Below are 16954 nucleotides of genomic sequence, written 5' to 3' on the forward strand. Positions count from 1 at the left end.
GAAGAGAGAATAGTTAATTGGGCTTTTTCCTAAAATTGACTTTGGGCCTTCTTCCTTTTAAATTGATTCAGGCCTTTCTTTTAAGCAATTGGGCTAGATCCAACAGAAACTAAAATGGGCCACTACAGTAAATCTGGGCCTTGTTTCTAAAATTGCTGGACCATCATAATTAAATTTGACGGGCCACAGCTCTAAATAAATTCAGGATTTAAAGAGAAAAATTCCTTAAGCCACGGAAGAAAAGAAATCAGCGAGCCGTGTAGAAATAGTACCCAGAATATAAATAGATGGGAATTTCTTTAGTCACAAAGTATTTTTAAACACTTAAGATAATTTGGGAATTTATCGTACCCGAACAGTTCGGCCAGTTTCCGAATAAATTAAATCACCGGTTTAATTAAAGAATTCAGATTTCCAAATTTTAGAAAGAAGAAAAAATAAAATAAAGAGCACAAGCTTAGGCATGCATTCATACAAGATGAATAATTACTTAAAGCCTAATTTAAGTATATTAATTTTTGTAAAGGAACGTCGTCGCACGACGCGTAATCTCAGGACAAGAAAAGCACTCGTTTGAAAGAGTTAAGCAAACGAGTTGGGCTCTTCTTTCTTTTAAAGCGTGTTTTATGTGAAAACATGATTTATTTTGAATGAGTTGTCATGTCATGTTTGTTTATGATTACCTATCTGTTGGCTATGCCGAACCAGTTTAATCGAATTCGGGTCCCAGTAGGGCTGCAAACCCTACTCGGACTAGTGTACACATAGGGACCGTGTGCTAGCGCCAGGTTAGCCGGTCCAGTGACCGTTGGAATGTGGCCACATTCCCGGTTCACACAGATCCGATATGGTATATCGTCATAAGTTTAAATGACTGCAGTCTATTGTCAGAAAGAAATAACAGTTTTAGTGACCGGGACTTGTTTTCAGAAAAACCCTGCGTTCACTCAGCTTGGCTGGCAACTAAAAGAGAAAATGTTTTCGGCATGTGCCCACTGAGTGCATCAAGTACTCAGCCCTGCATATTGTTTTCCTTAATGTGCAAGTTGATTGATGTCAAAGCCGAGGAGGTGTTGGGACAGAAGGCTAAATAAGTAGGAAGGTAGCTAGTGTAGTATGTCTTCGTACATATTACATCTGTCTTGGTACTCTTCTGTTGCGCAAATTTAGAACTTGCTTTTAGCAAAGACAATTGTTCCATAACTACTCTGATTCAGTATGATTTGTACCCTCAACACATTTCATACAATGTTTCATTTGATTTAAGCATCTTATGATGAGTTGAGACAACTTCAGTAAGTTTTAGTCACGATATAGCTACACTTTCTTTGACTAGGGAGATGTGGTCGTGACAATGACGAAGACAATGAAGGAAGGAACGTCTGTGCGGGACCATGTCCTCGAGATGATGAGCCACCTCAACCAAATTGAGGTTTTGGGAGGGACAATCGATCCCGAGTCCCAAGTGACTATTATCCTTCAGAGTCTTCCCCTAGCTTCCAGCAGTTCAAGCTCAACTTCGAGATGAACAAAAAGAATTACACTTTGGCAGAGTTGTTGACTGAACTTCAGTCAGCGGAGGACCTTATGGTTCAAGCTAAGGTAGCTATGATGAGTTTGGCGCCTCATTCCTCTGGCTCTAAGCCTGGCATAGGAAAGAAGAAGGCACCGAACCCTGTTGTGGCTAAGAATGCTTAGGGAAAGAAGAAGAAGAAGAAGAAGAAGAAGAAGAAGAAGAAGAAGAAGAAGAAGGCTAACAAGAAGCCTTCGGGAAAGTGTTTCGAGTGTGGAGAGAAGGGGCATTGGAAGCCAGACTGTCCTGAAAAGGGCAAGGCTACAAGTATGCACCAAGCTCTAGTGGTCGAGTCATGTTTGGCTTCGACATCTACTCATACATGGGTTACTGACACTGGAGCTACTGATCATATTTGTTTTTATCATGACTTAATGCAGGTGACAAGACGACTATATGATGGTGAGATCGAGGTCCAGCTAGGCGACAATACTAAAGTGGCGGCCGTTGCAGTGGGATACGTTTGTTTGCGTTTTAGTAGTGATAGATTTTTTATTTTGACGAATGTTTTGTTGATACCTTCTTTTAGAAGAAATTTAATTTCAGTTTCTAAATTGGTTTATGATGGATATTCGATTTCTTTTAATGACAATTGCGTTTTTGAGAAAGATGGTTCTTATATCTGTCGTGGTATCATGGAAAACAATCTGTACACAATCACATCTACACAGTTTAATGATTGCAAATCAGAACTCAATACAACATCGAAAATTTCAAGGAAAAGGAAAGAACCTTCAAGTTCAATGAACGAAACGTACTTATGGCCCCTTAGACTTGGTCATGCCAATAAAAGAAGGATTCATTCTCTTGTGGACCAAGACCTTATCAAAGGTCTAGAGAATGAGTCATTTCATACGTGCGAATCCTGTCTTAGAAGGCAAGATAAACAAGAGGCCTTTTATGGCTAAAGGCAATAGGGCCAAGGAAGTACTTGAGCTCGTTTATACCGATGTGTGTGGACTAATGTCAACCGAGGCAAGATGCGGTTTTCGATACTTCATCACCTTTATTGATGACTTCTCGAAAATTGGATATGTCTATTTGATGCGCCACAAGTCTGAATCTTTTGACAAGTTCAAAGAGTTTAATGCATATGTGGAGACGTATCATGGAAAGAGTATCAAAAGCCTGCGATCTGATCGCAAAAGCGAGTACATTAGTTTGGGGGAATCTATGGATCACTCCTCGGACAACAATGTATTAGATCCCTAGAACTTCGCAGAGGCGCAGGCGGATGTCGATCACTGCGAATGGGTGAAAGTAATGGATTCGGAACTACAATCTATGATAGACAAAGACGTCTACGATTTGTCCGTCCTACCCGAAGGCTGTACTGTCATTGGGAGCAAGTGGATATACAAGCGTAAACGTGGACCCGATGGACGAGTTAAAGTCTTTAAGGCAAGACTAGTGGCCAAGGGGTGTACCCAAAGGGAAGGTGTCGATTACGATGAGACCTTCTCCCCGGTGGCCATGCTCAAACCGATCCGGATACTTTTGTATATAGCAGCTTACATGGATTGAGATGTTTGGCAGATGGACGTTAAGACTGCGTTCTTGAACGGGAGTCTTGAGGAGACCATCTACATGGAACAACCCGAAGGATATGCCGTGAAGGATAAGGAACACATGGTTTGGAAGCTTAAGAAGGACATTTATGGCCTCAAGCAAGCATCTAGATAATGGAACCAGTGTTTCGATCAGATTGTTCATAAGTTTGGATTCAAAAGTGCCCAAATGAAAGTTGCGTCTACAAGAAGGTTGAAAAGGAGAATGTTGTGTTCTTAGTTTTATATGTAGATGACATTCTTCTAATTGGAAACATAAAAAGATGTTGTCATCAGTACGAACTTGGTTGTCGAACCAGTTCGAGATGAAGGATATGGAAGACGTGGGACACATCCTCGGGATCAAGGTTCTTCGGAATCGTGAGAAGTGGACGTTGTGCTTATCTCAAGAACCTTACATCGACACTGTACTTAGTCGCTTTAGCATGCAAGATGTCAAGAAAGGTTTCTTACCTTTTAGACATGACATCCATCTATCTCAAGAGATGTGGCCCAAAACGCCATCTGAGATAGAAGAGATGAGAAGGATACCATATGCTTCGGCAGTTAGAAGTATCATGTATGCTATGCTTTGTACAAGGCCTGATATTTGCTTTGCTGTTGGCACGGTGGCAAGATATCAGTCGAATCCGGGCCAAGGACATTGCACTGTCGTAAAGAACATACTCAAGTACCTTGAACGGACTAAGGACCATGCTCTAGTTTACAATGCAGCCGAGCTCTGTCCTTTGGGATATACTGACTCAGATTTTAAAGCTAATCAAGACTCGAGAAAATCTACTTCTGGATATGTGTTCACCTTAGGAGGTGGTGCCATAATTTGGAAGAGTGTGAAACAGAAATGCATCGCACACTCTACCATGGAAGCCGGAATATGTGGCCGCTTCTGAGGCTGCAAAGGAGACAATATGGTTCAAAAACTTCCTTTTGGACTTAGGTGTGGTTACGAATCTGCCCAAGAGCATCACCATTTATTGTGACAATTCTGGTGCTGTGTCAAACTCGAAAGAACCACGGGCTCACAAAGCGAGCAAACACATAGAGAGGAAGTATCATATCATCAGAGATATAGTGTAGAGAGGAGACATACAAGTGGTCAAGATTGCGTAAGAGAACAACCTGGCAGATCCTTTTACAAAGGCATTGGTGGTGAAACCGTCCGAGCGCCATGTTGAAGGGATGGGAGTTCGACTCATTCAGAACCTCAACTCGCTTTAATTATAAGTGGAAGAATTAGACATAGTGCACATTTGTTTTGTATACTCGAAAGCTGTTTTGAGTATAAATAGGAGATTGTTAGAGTTTGTATACTAGAAATCACCTTTCGAGTGATTGAATACTGTAAAACTCTATATTTTATTTTTCAATGGATGCAACATATTATTTTTGTCATAATGTTGTTATGTTTTATATTTAATGGATGTTTATTGCATATTTAAATATATAAGTAACGTAACAAAGTCTAAGTCTTTATTTTAGTAGACCGGTTGTGGGAATCGTCCACTTTAAGGTAACATGGTCAGTTCTGAACAAAGGAAAATAAGAATTTCACAACCTAGATAGGCCTAGACTACCTATCGTGAAAGGTTGCAATGTCAGTCCGTATATTTCTAAGCCTTACTGAAATAAGATGACATTGGTATGGTATAGCACTGAATTGGATCTAACAGCAAGACGAGTCTTTATGCTATCTACTGAAACATGAGGTCTTGACAATTAATTTCTTAATCAATGTATGTTAGCATTGAGCATACGGTATTGATTATGCACTACTTTGACTTACCAAAAGGTGCGGGTTTTTCGCAACCCAAGAATCATGATATATTGGGTAGTGGTGATTGATATCTAGCGGTGCTAGGATTGCAATTATATTAAATCGTGCGCGAGGTGAGTCTCGTTTGATAATGTCCACAAGAGGAGCTTGAAACAAGATTTTATTATTCGGAACCTAGCTAGTTGGAGTTTGATTACTCTATGAATAATAAATAAGCGTTTCTTGCTAAGTTCACTCTTGGAGTTAATAATATGTTAATTAATTAAGTTCAGAGCAGACATTAATTAATTAATAGACGTTTCTATCTTAAGCACGGGAAATGAACGAAAAACAAATGGAAACCCAGAATACTTGTAATTTCGGATTTGGATGGGCAGTGCAATATTACTTCTATAGTGGCTACTCGTAATATTACAATATATGTTTATATTAAATTGTGGGTTCAATTTAATTACTAAAAAGCTAATTAGGGGAGAATGTGTGACTAGGCCCAATGTGTGACTTAATATAAATAGTAGAATAAAGGGGACAAAAAAGACACATTATTTTCACTCAAAATTTTCGTCCCCCTCTCCTTGCACAAGAGGGACGATTTTTCAGCTCCCTCCGTGAGCAGTTTTCATCTTCTTTATTTAAGTCCTAGTATTCTGGTGAGATAAACCCACACTGATATCAGCGTACAGTCCGGGAACCACTAGAAGATCTGTGGTTTAGTACTCAAGATCTTCACGTGAAGAAGGTGCTAGCCAACTTTTATTCTTTGGAGAATTAACGAGGTGAATTGGCTAACTCCGTAGTAAGCATGTTTTAGGTTTCAATTACGCTAAAGCATGTTTAAATTCAAGTTATGAACATGATACATGTGAGAATTACGCGAATAGAATTTGTCTAAATAATCTGCCAAATAGATCAGAATTATTATGTGATCAATTTGATGCATGCTTCTGCTGCCAACCCCTTCATAAGTACTGCGGGAAATCGCGATAGAAACGACTGCGGTAGGTATCTTGTCGAAATTAGAGGATTTATATCATACAAAGTCGCTAGCAAATAGGTTGCTGATGAAGCAATGATTATATTCATATAAGTTCTTGGAGGGAAAGGGAATCTTGGAGCAATTGGAGGATTTCAACAAGACCGTCGACGATCTTGAAAACATCGATGTGTCGATCGGTGATGAACATAAGGCGATATTGTTGATGAATGCCCTTCCAACTAGCTATGATCAATTGCGTGATGCAATATAGTGCAGTCGGCCTTAAGATCGAAGGAGCTGCAAAAGGGGAAGTGAAGGTGGTAGATTCAGTATCTGAGAGCTTGAACGTGGAAAAGTTCAAGGGCAAGAAACCATATAAGAAATTTGGTGAAACCTCCAAGAATGCACAAAATGATCAAAAAGAAACATGCTCTTGCCATTGGTGCAAGAAGCCGGGTCACTTAAAGAAGGATTGCTACGCGTGGAAGAGGAAACAAGAAGAGAGTGGGGGAAAGGCTGTAAATTCCACCTAGGCAGTTGAGGAGGTAGAGACTCCAGTGGCTTTGAATGTCATGGAAAGTGAGGAAACTGGATCAGGGATTATGGACTCTGGCTGCAGCTTTCATATGAGTCCTAATCTGGAATGGTTTGATGATATAAAAGAGATTAATGGTTCAGTGATCTTGGGAAATAACCAGATTTATGAAGTAATGGGGGTAGGATCAATCAAGTTGAAGGTTGAGAGTGGCCATAGTGTTCTCTTGAGCTCTGTCAGGTATATCCTTGAAGTGAAAGGATATTTAGTGTCTCTGGGATCCCTTGAAAGTAAAGGCTGTAGGGTTGTATCTGAGAATAGAGAGATGATAGTTAGTAAGGATGGGGAAATGTTCATGAAGGCCAAGAGGAAAGGTACTACATGACTGCTACTGTTATGAAAAAAAATCTAACAGAGGCTCATGTTGCAATATCTGATAGCATGGGAGTTTGGCATGCTAGACTTGGTCATCCTACTATGGGAACAGTCAATGAATTAATCAAGAGGGTCTAGTGCGTTGCAAGGATTCTGACAGTGATGCAAATTGTGAGGAATGTGTGTTAGGCAAGGCTAAAAAGTTGCCTTATCCTAAGGCAGTGCACACTTCCACCAAGGTTTTGGACTATGCCCATAGTGATCTATGGGGACCTGCTCAACAGAAATCCGTTGGTGGAGGGAGGTATTACATGAGTATCATTGATGATTTCTCTAAGAAAATCTGGATCTACATACTCAAAGAGAAATCTGAGGCCTTCAGCAGATTTAAAGATTGGTGTTCTGAAGTGGAGATAGAAAAGGGGTCAAAATTGGGATGTCTCAGAACTGATAATGGCTTGGAGTATTTGTCAAGAGAGTTTTATGAATTTTGTAAAGCTAAGGGGATTAAGAGACACAAAAGAGCCCCTATGAATCCACAGCGGCATGGAGTGGCAGAAAGAGCCAACCGCACCATCCTTGAGAGAGTGAGGTGCATGCTATTTGTAGCTGGATTAGATAAGAAGTTCTGGGCTGAGGCAAGCTGATGACCATGTGTCCCTCATCAAGCATAGGTGGAGATATACCTGACAATAAATGGTATGGTAGACATGGAAGCTATGATAATCTCATAACATTTGGTTGCAAAGCATTTGCAGCTGTAAAGCAGGGAAAGTTAGAAGCTCGGGCTCTCAAATGCATCATGTTGGGATATCAACCAGGGGTGAAGGGATACAGATTATGGTGTATAGAACCAGGAATTGGAAAAGTAATCATAAGTAGGGATGTTATATTCTAGGAACATGAGCTGCCATTCAAGAAATCTGAACCTAAGAAAGTGGTGATGTCTGAAGTTGAGGTGTAGGCAGAAGCAGTGCAACAAGATGAAGTAAGCAACAATAACTTTCAAGCTCAACCAATACTCTCACCACAACCAGATAATTCCAAGACATCAGGGAGTTACAAGCTGGCCCGAGATAGAGTGAGGAGAACCATAAAGCCTCCAGCAAAATATTCAGATGCAGAGTTCTTATTTTTCTGTTTGATAACTGCTGAAGAGATTGAGTATTCAGAACTTGCTAGCTATGAAGAAGTTGTGGAGAGCAAGGAGTATGAGAAGTGGATGAAAGCCATGATTGAAGAGATCGACTCTCTGCTCAAAAATGGAACCTGGGTATTAGATGAGAAACCAGATGGAAGGAGAATAGTCAGCTGCAAATGGATCTTCAAGAAGAAGATTGGGGCAGCTGAAGATGAAAAAGTTAGGTACAAAGCTAGACTTGTAGCCAGGTGTTTTACTCAAGAGTATGGTATTGATTATGATGAGGTATTCTCTCTAGTAGTAAAGCATACTTCTATTAGAATTCTGCTGGCTATAGTTACAAGAAAGGATTGGGAACTTTGAACAATTGGATGCCAAAACAACTTTCTTGCATGGTGATTTGAAAGAAATTATTTACATGTCACAGCCAAAGGGGTTTGTAAAGGATGGTGATGAGGGCAAGGTGTGCTTGCTTAAGAGAAGCATCTATGGCTTGAAGCAAGCTAGCAAGCTGTGGCATATGAAATTCAACACTCACATTAAGAAAAGTGGATTCTTGAGGTTACTCTATGATGAGTGTGTTTACATAAAGAGTGTAGGTGGAGTTGTGGTGGATTATTTACTCTTATATGTAGATGACATGCAACTAAGCAGGAGCCTGCCTAGAAGAAATACAAAGAGTGAAGCAAGATCTCAGAGAGGCTTTTGAGATGAAAGATCTGGGGCCTGCTAAGAAGATCTTGGGTATGACTATAGTCAGGAGAAGGAAAAGCAAGCAGATCTGGCTGACTCAGCCTGATTATGTGTCTAGGCTGATCAGCAAGTTCAAGATGAACAATGTGAAGGAAGTGTCAGTGCCTATAGGGCAAGTCAGTGCCTATAGGGAAACACTACAAGCTGACAACAGAGCAGGCACCTAAGTCTATGGATGAAATGAGGGAGATGCAGAAAATGCCTTATGCCAATATTATTGGAAGTGCAATGTATGCAATGATCAGTACTCGGCCAGACATAGCACAAGCCATTTCTGTAACTAGCAGATACATGTCCAATTATGGAAAGGAGCACTGGTTTACTCTAAAGTGGTTGATGAGGTATCTAAAAGGAGCCACATATATTGGATTCTATTTGATGGAGGAAGCAGACATGAGGGTGATGCTTTAATGGGTTGGAGTGACTCTGATTTTGTAGGTAATCTGGATACCAGAAGATCTCAATCAGGCTGCTTGTTCACTCTCTATAGTTCAGTGATAAGCTGGAAGAGTAGCCTGCAATGAGTGGTTGCATTATCAACTATTGAAGCCGAGTTTATGTCTCTAACTTCTGTTGTGAAAGAGAGCTGCTGGTTGAGAGGCATTTTAGAAGATTTTGGAGTAAGGCAGGATGTTGTGAGCATTTGCTGTGATAACAACAGCACGTTGTGCTTAGCCAAGAACCAAGTCTATCATGAAAGGAGCAAGCACATTGATGTGCGACTGCATTTCATCCGAGAGAACATTGAAGAAGGAGAGAACAAGGTTTTCAAAGTGGACACTTGAAGCTCGCGTGATCGTTGCTGCTATGTAAAAGTAAGCTCTTAGGTGCAGAGGATTCACTAGAGCACAGGGTCTAGGAGATCATGAACTCTCAGAATTCAGTCGTTGTCACAACAATCCCGCTTCAAAACCTCAACCCTCTATACTATTGGCTAGTATAGAGAAGTCGGGATCGAATCGACGAGGACGTAAGGGTTTGGAATGCATTAAGAGAACTTGGGAAGGTTTGGCTGCTGCCACGCAACAAGAGGGTTGAGTTTTAACTTCTAGACCTGCGATATTAAAACTAATCTATTCTATCTACTCGATCCAGAGAACTGAAGATGCTTCAAATGTAATTGCAATCATGATTTAAAACTGAAAAATTAACCTTAAATCATTCACCAAATTTCCTGGGTCAAGCAAAATAAGTTTCCTAAAACAACTACACAACAGAGCATAAGAAAAAGTAACTGAACAGATTTCCCTAAATAGCTACCGGCAGAAAAAGTTGCAACTAACAAACAAACGGCGGATCTGATTCTAACTACCGATTATCATCATCTTCTTCATCAAACAAACATGAACTAGAATGAAACAGAGCATACTTTAAACCGAACGTTAAACAAAATGATTAAGCTAAATATCACCATATCTAATCTACCAGGTCAAACAAATCAACAATAACAGACAATTCCATGCAGATCCAAAAGTATCTACTTAGATTTAAACATTAAAAAGGAAATCTACACTAGATCCATCAGATTCAACACCAACAAAACCAGATCTACAACTTCCAACTCCCAATTCAACTCCGAATCAAGCCAACAACCAACAAATCCACTCAGATCTCTCCGATCTCAACTTCAAACATCCAACAGTTGAGAAAAGCATCCAGATCAGTAAATAAACAGTAAAGCATCAGAATCAGAGCGGAAACTAAAAATAGGAACTAGATTAAGCATCAAACTCCAAATGTAGCCTCAAAAAAGTAGTCGAACTTCCGACAAGGAAGTCGGCGAGAATAAGTACATGCAGAAAATTAAAATTATTTCTTCGCCCTTATCAGGACGGTGTTACACTTCCAACTTAGCAAACACACCACGCTACACTACCCCGAATCGCCCATGAAACCAAACGCGTTAGCTAAGTGAGTGAAGATGAAGAGTGAGCCGAAAACGGCTAAGGAATTTTCTAACTAAAAAGAGAGCTCTTCTTCAATATTTTTCCTCATATTCATAGGCGTGGCTCCAATCCCTAGGGCAATGGACTTCGTGATTTGACATTTGTGCCCTTGAGGATTCTGCTCATTTTCTTCACTTTTTCTCTTCTTTTTCTCTGCCCTGGTGATTGATCTTCGTTCCTAGGTCTAGCAGATTATTCACGCACCTGGACTTATAATTGCACGTTAGCACCATAGAAAACATAGAATTTAGATCCAAAACAAATGCATGAAACGAGCCTTATCAAACTGCTCACACTTAAACCACGCTTGTACTCAAGCATGAAAGACTAGAAAAAGAAATAAGGCAAGTTTCAATGCATGTTCCCCTTTTAACCGACCCAAAGAAAAGAAAACAAAACTAAGACTCCTAGACTTAGACAAAAAAACTTGGGCAAAGAAAATAGACATGAACACACATTCAGAAAACAACAAGACAAAGAAAAACACAAAAACACATAAACGCATAAACATGTATTTTTCCTAGCAGTCATCCCCACAAGTTTAAGGTCAATCCAAGTATTTACAGCCTCATATTCTTCCCCCTCCCTTCTTCTATCTAGTCAAGTTGTCAGTTCGTCAAGATAGCCTTAATTCTAACCATCTGTTGGATTCACTCGATCACTCATTCCTCACCAGGGATGTTAGGATCATTCACTCTTTATTTTGTCTTACCACTGATGCCTTAAGATTGGATGCCACAGAATAGTTCCTTAAGGTCTTTCGTTGGGTTGTAATGGGGCTAATGGGTTACAGTGTATATCGGTGAGAATCATAGGGTCCTAAGTTCGAGAAGTACAGGTAAAACATGATACAAGCATGTGAACTTAGGGGCAAATCTTGGTAACAACCTCCCGTATATGATTTCATCTTTCCCAACATTTTGGAGATGTTCCCTGGCTAATTGGCCTTATTTTCCCCACTTAATTTTCACTGGGCCATATAATTTTTTTTGCCCTTCTTTTTTTTCTGTATTTTTTTCTTAGGTCAGGTTACAACTGTTCCTACCTATTTTCTTTTCTAACTTCTTTTTTTCCTGGGCCTGATGACATGTATATATATATTTTTTTGTCTGCCCATATTCTAACCACTTTTTCTCGGGTCAAGTTACAACTTTCCTTGCCCGTTTATTTTTTTCCTAACTTTTTCTCATTTTTCTCTTGTTTCCCAATCTATCTTTTACCCCTACCATCGAGCTACTCCATCCCTGCCCCCTTGTTCACATGGCATGAAGGCTAAAGGTTCCAAAACAAATGGATAAAATTTAGTACAGGCCCAAAGAGTTCGCTAGGGGTGCCTTTCCAATGAGGCAGGTTCAGCAAGTTCGAAAGAATTAAGGTCAAAATGGTTATCCCTATTGCCTTTAGTCCTTACTATCTGTGTCACTTTTCCCTTAGTATCAATGGCGGCCACTCTATTATTTTTAATGTGTTTAGTAGAAAGTGTTCTACTCTAGGCTTATTACTCACTTTTAAGAGGGCTTCACAGTTAATTTCAAATTAAGGCATTTTCTATCGTTCTCACTTCATCCAACTGACTTTGATTTATTAAGGGAAAAGGATTAACAAATTGGCATGCATTCTCTCTTCAATTACTCTCCTTAAGGGGCTTTTGCTATTTATTATACCAGTTATGCATAAACACAGAACCTAAAAAAAACTTTCTACTGACTGTTAGACCTAACAGAGTATTTACATGCTTAACACTAACTGCACTAACTGCTCTCCCCCTCCCACCTCATTCATGCTTGCCCCCAAGCAATCCCAATGAGGTGGAAACAGGGCAGTTAGTGGCTACAACCAAACAGAGATCACAATCATAAGAAAAAAACACAAACTTCTCACACTTAGACCAAGAATTAGGCTAAGTGTAAGAAGGTAAAAACAAACAAGACATATATACATAACAACCTCCTCACACTTAGGCCAAGCCATGGACTAAGTGAGAAGAGTTACACAAGAAGCACAGAAAATAATACATGCTAAGCACACAAACTCCACACACTTAGGCTAAGCCATGGCCTAAGTGGGAGAACGTAGAAGAACAGTAAGAACCTAGTATGCATACTGCTACACAAAACTAAAAATAAAAACTAAAACTGGAAGTAAAATTTACTTGGTTTACTGGGGGGTGGTGGATCAATTCTGACCCTGATCCCCATGGGGACTAGGCTTCCAGGATATTCCTCTGGGCGGTGGTATTGGTGCATCCTTCCTAGCCTTTTGCTGGCTTGGCCTTGGGATCACTTTCTTGACAAGTACATTGGTAGTGGTGGTTCCTTCGTCTCCTTTCGGTCTTTTGCTTGATGTGCCGGCTGATTCACTGGTAGTGGATGGGGTGAGATCCTTTCTCTTCTTAACTGGCATGACCGCTGGGGCAGTTTGGACGGACTTCTGTGGGATAGTGCCTAGGGGAGAGCTTTGTTGGGGTTGAGGTGTCCTCTGTTTCATGAAGTTGACCATCTTCATCATCAAGGTCAGGGCTTCGGTCATTCTGTCGGTGTGCACCCCAATGGCTCTTTCAGCCCCAGAACAGTGGAAGTCAACATGGATAACTCAGTCTTGATATCCCGTATATCGGTCCGCAGTCCCTCCAATTCCTTCTTCCACTCCAGCGTGGCCAGATCCGTCACTGAACTCCCCACCACTTTAATTGCCGCCTCAGTCTGCCCGACCTCGTAGAAATAGACTTCATCGTCTTTCGTGTACAACAACCCCTTGTTGAAGAAGAAATCCATATTAAACTATTCAGGGGGGTCGCAAATTTCTAGAAATGGTACTGACTTCGCGATCTTCATCGTGATATTTCGCTGCGGATATGCTCCAAGAAGATGGCGTGTATAGAGATGGCGAGAAGTGTGGGTGGTCATCAGATGGCACGCCTGAGCTAACCAGTACCCGAGATGGACTTTCACACCCTTCAACATACACCAGGTGAAATAAAGCTCAGGTGTTGTTAGGGTGGAGCTGACCTGCCCCATCAAATTATAGCCGATGAAAATCTGGGCGAAACGGAGTAGGTGGTTGGTGATGTGGACTCCTCGTGATATACTGGTCTTGAAACGCCCTCCACGTTTGTGCGTGATGAGCTCCCAAGCTTGCTGCGTGTCAAATCCCGGAGTTTTCCTAGGGTGCCCAATCTGTCTTTCGTCCTGACACCCTCGAATGTCCTCCTCCATGGTCAGTGGTCCCAATCTCATGGACCACTCTCGAATGCTCATCGTCGTCTCCATATTGATCAAGCGGAAAGATATCGAGTCAACGTTGGTATCCGCGGTGGACTTGAACTTAAATGATGTGAATAATTCCTTAGCTAGTGCCATCGGCACCTCCGTTGTACTGTGACTAAGCTGCCATTCGAACCCGATGGATCTTATGTAAGAAAGGAACTCTTCCTCTGACTTAGCAAGCTTCCTCTTCGCTCCTCGTTCCGCGTAAATCCATACCTTTTTGGGATCATGGAAATGGGCCATCTCTTCTAAGAGCTTCTTTGTGACCAACACCTCTGTTGTTAAATAAATGGGTGCTTCAGTGTGGTCATCATCGACATCTTCATCGCTGTCCTCTACATCTTCCTCGGCTATTTGAGCGAAAGGCACCTTGATTGGTTCTGAGGTGGGTTCGCTCACTTTCACGGTGCTCTTCGGTTTCTTAACCGTGGGTTTCACCGGTTGCTTCCCTTTGCGCTTACGCTCGGTAGCATAGTGCTCTTCCGCGTCTTCCTCTGTCTCGTCTCCACCCGCTGAAGGGTCAAATTTCGGTTTTCTCGGCCTCGTGGCCGCTGCCAATTCCTCTAGCTGCCTACTTCGGCGTGTCTCCCTTCTTGCTGTCCTCTCGTCGACCGGTGTCTCCTCACTCTCCGACTCATCATTCATTTCCTTGATTTCCTTCTTCTCTATGCTCAATAAGGCATCATTACCATTGTCCTCTGATCCAGTTTCCTCAATATTATCCCCTCTTTGGATTTCTTCCCCAGCTGCTTCCTCACTCTCAGCCTTACCTTCACTGATGGATCCTGCGTGCTCATCACTCTCCCCAGCAGTATCATTACCCCTTTTATCCTCACCTTCCTCCAACTGGTCTGAGAAAATACTCATCATGCACCTCTAAAAAGTGCCTGGCGCATTACATAAACCAAAGGGCATCCTTCTATATCCATACGTCCCAAATGGGCACGTGAAGGCCGTCTTTTCCTGATCTTCCGGATTGACGTAAATCTGGAAGTATCCATTGTATCCGTCCAGAAAATAGAAAAACTTCTTGCCTGCTAACCTTTCCAACATTTGTTCTATAAATGGCAACGGAAAATGGTCCTTTCGTGTGGCCTCATTCAGTTTTTGGTATTCGATGCACATCCTCCAACCGGTTACTAATCTTGTGGGTACCAACTCATTTTTCTCATTTGTCACCACTTGGATTCCTGACTTCTTCGGTACCATATGAACTGGGCTTACCCATTTACTGTTGGGAATGGAGTATATGATAACCAAAGACAGCAGCTTGAGTCAAGACTTCTTTTCTTATGTTTGGGTTCAACTTTCTATGTGGGTTTCGGTGGGGTTTCGCTCCTTCCTCCAAACGAATATGGTGCATGCATAGGTCAGGACTGATTCCCACCAGGTCTGACAGAGTCCATCCTATGGCCTTCTTGTTCCTCCTGAGGACTTCCAGTAATTCCGCTTCTTGCTCCCTGGTTAGGTTATTGTTAACGATCACCGGGAACATCTCGTTTTCCTCCAAATAAGCATACCTTAGGCCTGGGGGCAATGTCTTCAGTTCCTTCTTTGTTGAACTTGTCTCCTGAGGTAATGGATTCTTCTTCGCCTCCTTGATGATTAATACTTCTGGCCCGGGCAAATTTTCCACGTTAGCTGCGTAGGCTGATCCCTTAGACCTGGCAGATTCAGGACCTTTGCAGAATTCTAGAATTGCTTCTGCTAACTCTTCATCTTTCATTCCCGGTGTGTTTATTGCCTCGCACGAATTGGCCACCTCCTTGTCAATGGAGTGACTCAACTCCGAATTTTCCACCTGTTCCTGCATCAATTCTGTCTCAAGAAATTCTTGGACCAGGGGGTTAATTACATCTACAGCATGCATATTTTCTATATCCAGTGGCTTTTTCATGGCCTCATCAATGTTAAAATTAAACTTCTCTCCATGATAATCTAAGGAAATAGTTCCATCAAAAACATCAATGATTGTCTTAGCGGTGCGTAAAAATGGTCTTCCTAAAAGCATTTCGCTAGACTCAGCAGACTGGTACTCATTCATCTTAATAACATGGAAATCAACGGGGTATAGAAAATCATGCACCTTGACTATTACATTCTCTAACACGCCCTCGGGACTGATGCACAACCTATCATCTAATTGAATTACCACTTTCGTATCGACCATTCTTACTCCTTCCAGTTTCTTATAGAGGGAAAACGGTAAAACATTTATTGATGCACCTAGGTCGCACATAGCATGCTCGACTTTAATGTTCCCAATTGAAATGGGGAGAGTGAACATACCTGGGTCAGTACGCTTGGAGGGCATTCTTCTCTTCTGAATCACAGTTGACACGGTTTCTCCAATCACTATTTTACCGCTTGGTTTGGTCTTCCCGGCAATAAACTTCTTGATAAACTTGCTGAAGATGGGCAGCTTTAGAGCTTGGAGAAACGGCAGGTTAATTTCCAGCTTCCCAAAAATTTCCATGAAGTCCGCTGGATCCTCCTTTTTCTTCTTAGGTTCCCCTCTGTACGGAAAGGGTTTTTCTTGCTTCTCCTTGTGGCTGATATCTCCCTCGGAAGACTCTCCTGTCTCTTTCCTGATTTCTTCTATCTCCACATCAACTCCTGGGCCTGAGAAGTGCGGGTCAGCTTTTTCAGGTACTGGTTCTCCAAAGTTTCTGTTCTGGACCATTCATCCTTCTGCATTTTCGGACCTTCATACCTTCGTCCAGATCAGAGGATGATCTGACTGATGTTCGCCCTATCCGGTGGCTTAACTGAGGCATGGAACCTTCCTTCGTTTCCGCGCATCTCACTCAAGGAAGTCACGATTTGAGATAGCTGCTTTGCTAGCATGTCCATGGCTGCCTTCTGCTCGACTTGAGCGTCTTGAAGTTTATGCACAACGTCATTGTTGGACTGCATGTTGTTCTGAATGTGTTGTTGCGAGCTAACCAAATAGTTCACCATATCGTCTAGGTTCCTCGGCTACCTGGAGTTCTGCTGACTAGTGTTTGGTCCTTCAGAATGGTTCGGGCCATGTCCTTGATTCGGAC

General features: G+C 41.7%; 1 protein-coding gene across 1 annotated transcript; it reads right to left on the reverse strand.

Moving 5' to 3' along the window:
- Nucleotides 1-15135: 15135 nt before the first annotated feature.
- Nucleotides 15136-16590, reverse strand: LOC121757689. Its single transcript, XM_042153195.1, has one exon. The coding sequence runs from the start codon at nucleotides 16588-16590 to the stop codon at nucleotides 15136-15138; it is 1455 nt and encodes a 484-aa protein (XP_042009129.1).
- Between the last annotated feature and the right edge of the window lie 364 nt (nucleotides 16591-16954).

The sequence above is a fragment of the Salvia splendens genome, chromosome 12, assembly GCF_004379255.2.
Source record: "Salvia splendens isolate huo1 chromosome 12, SspV2, whole genome shotgun sequence".
NCBI classification, from domain to species: Eukaryota; Viridiplantae; Streptophyta; class Magnoliopsida; order Lamiales; family Lamiaceae; genus Salvia; species Salvia splendens.